Source organism: Cryptomeria japonica, chromosome 11, assembly GCF_030272615.1.
Source record: "Cryptomeria japonica chromosome 11, Sugi_1.0, whole genome shotgun sequence".
NCBI classification, from domain to species: Eukaryota; Viridiplantae; Streptophyta; class Pinopsida; order Cupressales; family Cupressaceae; genus Cryptomeria; species Cryptomeria japonica.
In genome coordinates, this window is record NC_081415.1 from 734,078,810 (window position 1) to 734,081,181 (window position 2,372).

General features: G+C 35.3%; 1 protein-coding gene across 1 annotated transcript; it reads right to left on the reverse strand.

The window, feature by feature from the left end:
- Nucleotides 1-205: 205 nt before the first annotated feature.
- Nucleotides 206-1,438, reverse strand: LOC131860421 (uncharacterized). The gene is made up of 2 exons (XM_059214836.1): nt 977-1,438; nt 206-547 (listed from the first exon to the last, which is right to left on the reverse strand). The coding sequence occupies exons 1-2, from the start codon at nt 1,436-1,438 to the stop codon at nt 206-208; spliced, it is 804 nt and encodes a 267-aa protein (XP_059070819.1).
- Between the last annotated feature and the right edge of the window lie 934 nt (nt 1,439-2,372).

Genomic DNA, 2,372 nt, shown 5'->3' on the forward strand with positions numbered 1-2,372 from the left:
CTTACATTTACAGGTTTCAATTCCTTGCAAATTTCAAAATTTAGAGGTTAATTTTGTTGAAATTTCAATTGAAAATTGAACTTGTGGATAGATTAATTTGGATCATTAATTTCAGATCTGATTTTGGAACACATTTCATTCATAAATTTTATTTTTTAAATCAACATTTAGAGTGCTTGCATTGGTTAAAATTGAGCATTTCCTTCTATTTTTCATATGTTATCATCTGGTTATAGCCGAAAAACCTATCCAACATTGACATCATTTCTGCACCAGCAACAGTCTGCAAGATATGATCCATATTGGGTAGAGCATGATTGTCCTTTAAACTTGCTCGATTTAGGTTCCTGAAATCTACACAAATTCTGATCTCACCATTCTTTTTCCTTACTGGAACTATGTTCGCCACCCATGTGGAATGATGTATAGGATAAATTATCCTTGCCTTCAGCATTTTATCAACCTCCTTGAAAATCTCCTCAGCAATCATTGGACTGGAATTTCTCAACTTCTGCTTAAAAGGAGTAGTGCCAGGTTTCAAAGGAATCTGATGTCAAAAACACCCATTTCTAAACTCCTTTAAGTCATCATAACACCAGGTGAATACATCAATATATTCCCTGAGAAGTTCTATAAGTTTACATTTTTCCTCCAGAGTACAACATTTACCAATAGTAATCCATTTTGGATCCTCCTCACTCCCAATGTTTACCTTCTCACATTCTCCTTTTCTATCTTCTTTATTCAGAATATTCCTTCTATCAGTAAACACATAATTCTAAGAGAAAAACTTCTGAAGGGTAACCAAATGTTTTGGGATCTTATTTCCCTTAAGCTGTATAACATCCTTGTCTACTTCAATCCTAGGATCAAGACTAAATTCTTTACACACATCTTTAGAACCCTCAAAATAAGAGTGAATAAAAAACCGGGTACACTCCAGAAAATCCCTTATCTATGCATATCCTTCAAAAACCTGCCATTTCTGAACATTGTTAGGGACACTTGGTCGGTAAATCATCTCCACCTTATATGTATCTTCCTTAAAATCTGGATGAGGCAATAGAAGCGAGGTGGAAACAACTAGAGAATCAGCTCTGGTGTTTTGTTCCCTAGGCACAACTTCGATTAAAAAGGCATCAAAGAATTCTATTTCATCCCATGCCCTATTCTTGTAGTGCTTCAATCTCTCATTCTTAACTAGAAAGAGATTTCTAACCTGCTTCACTATCAGCTCAGCATCACCCTTTTCTCTTAACAACTTAATACCCTTATTTTTAGCCTCTGAAATACCCAATATTAATGCCTCACATTTTGCTGTATTATTGGTATTTTTAAAATCCAATTTAAAAGAAAAAGGAATAATATCACCTTGTGAAGAAATCAGGACCACACCTGCACCTGAATCAGAGCTAGCACAACGTCCATCAAACTCCATGATCCATAAGCTATCGTTAGTAATATCTGACTCCTCCTTCTCCTTTTTCTCATTAGTTGAAAAAATGAGATAATTTCCAAACTCAGTCTCCTCAAACAATATCTAAGCCCTTGGATTATCTGAAGGGAAGACTATAAATTTGATCTTGTCCTCAGGCTCCAACTTGATTCGCCTATTAACAACTGGGATAATTGCCTCTGATCAATCCATCTTAATTTCTCCTCCAAGATCTTTACAAAATGTTCTACTAAGAAGCATACCATAGCTGGTAGGTATATCAACTACTAATATTGTTAATTTCAACCTTTTATCGGGGTATGCTGCCAACATAGCCTGGGCATCTTTAACCTGACCCATGAGTGACACCTATTTACCATCCATTAAGTAGCATCTCCCAAAAGTTTTAGTCAAAGTAAACCCTAAAGCTTTAGGTACAGATGAGGGCATAATATTATCAGAGGCACTTGAATCAATGATACAGTTGCTTAGTTTATGACCATTGAGAAGAAGTGAGATATAAAAAAGGATTGGGTTTGTCTTCACAAGTCTGAGAGGGTTCACCCAAAATTCCCTGAGCAAAAATGGATTCATCTTGTGAACTATAATCATGAAAAGGTAATTCAGTACTCACAAAACTTTATAAAATGAATTTTTGACCATTGTGCATTCCTGATTCCCATCCCTAACATATTTGACCAACTTATCTAGCTCCTTTGGATTTAATCTCAAATATTCTGCAGGGGATATCTGAATAGTAGATGCTTTATATAATTCAACAATATCACATGAAGAAGACAAGGGAGTAGAAGGAGAAGAACCTTTTGGAAGAATTTTAACATCGAAAGACTTAGGATTTTCAAGAGTCTTTTGGGTCAGCTTATATTTTCATGGGTTGAGTCAACGAAGGAAAATGTTCTAAAAGGTGTCTTAGTTG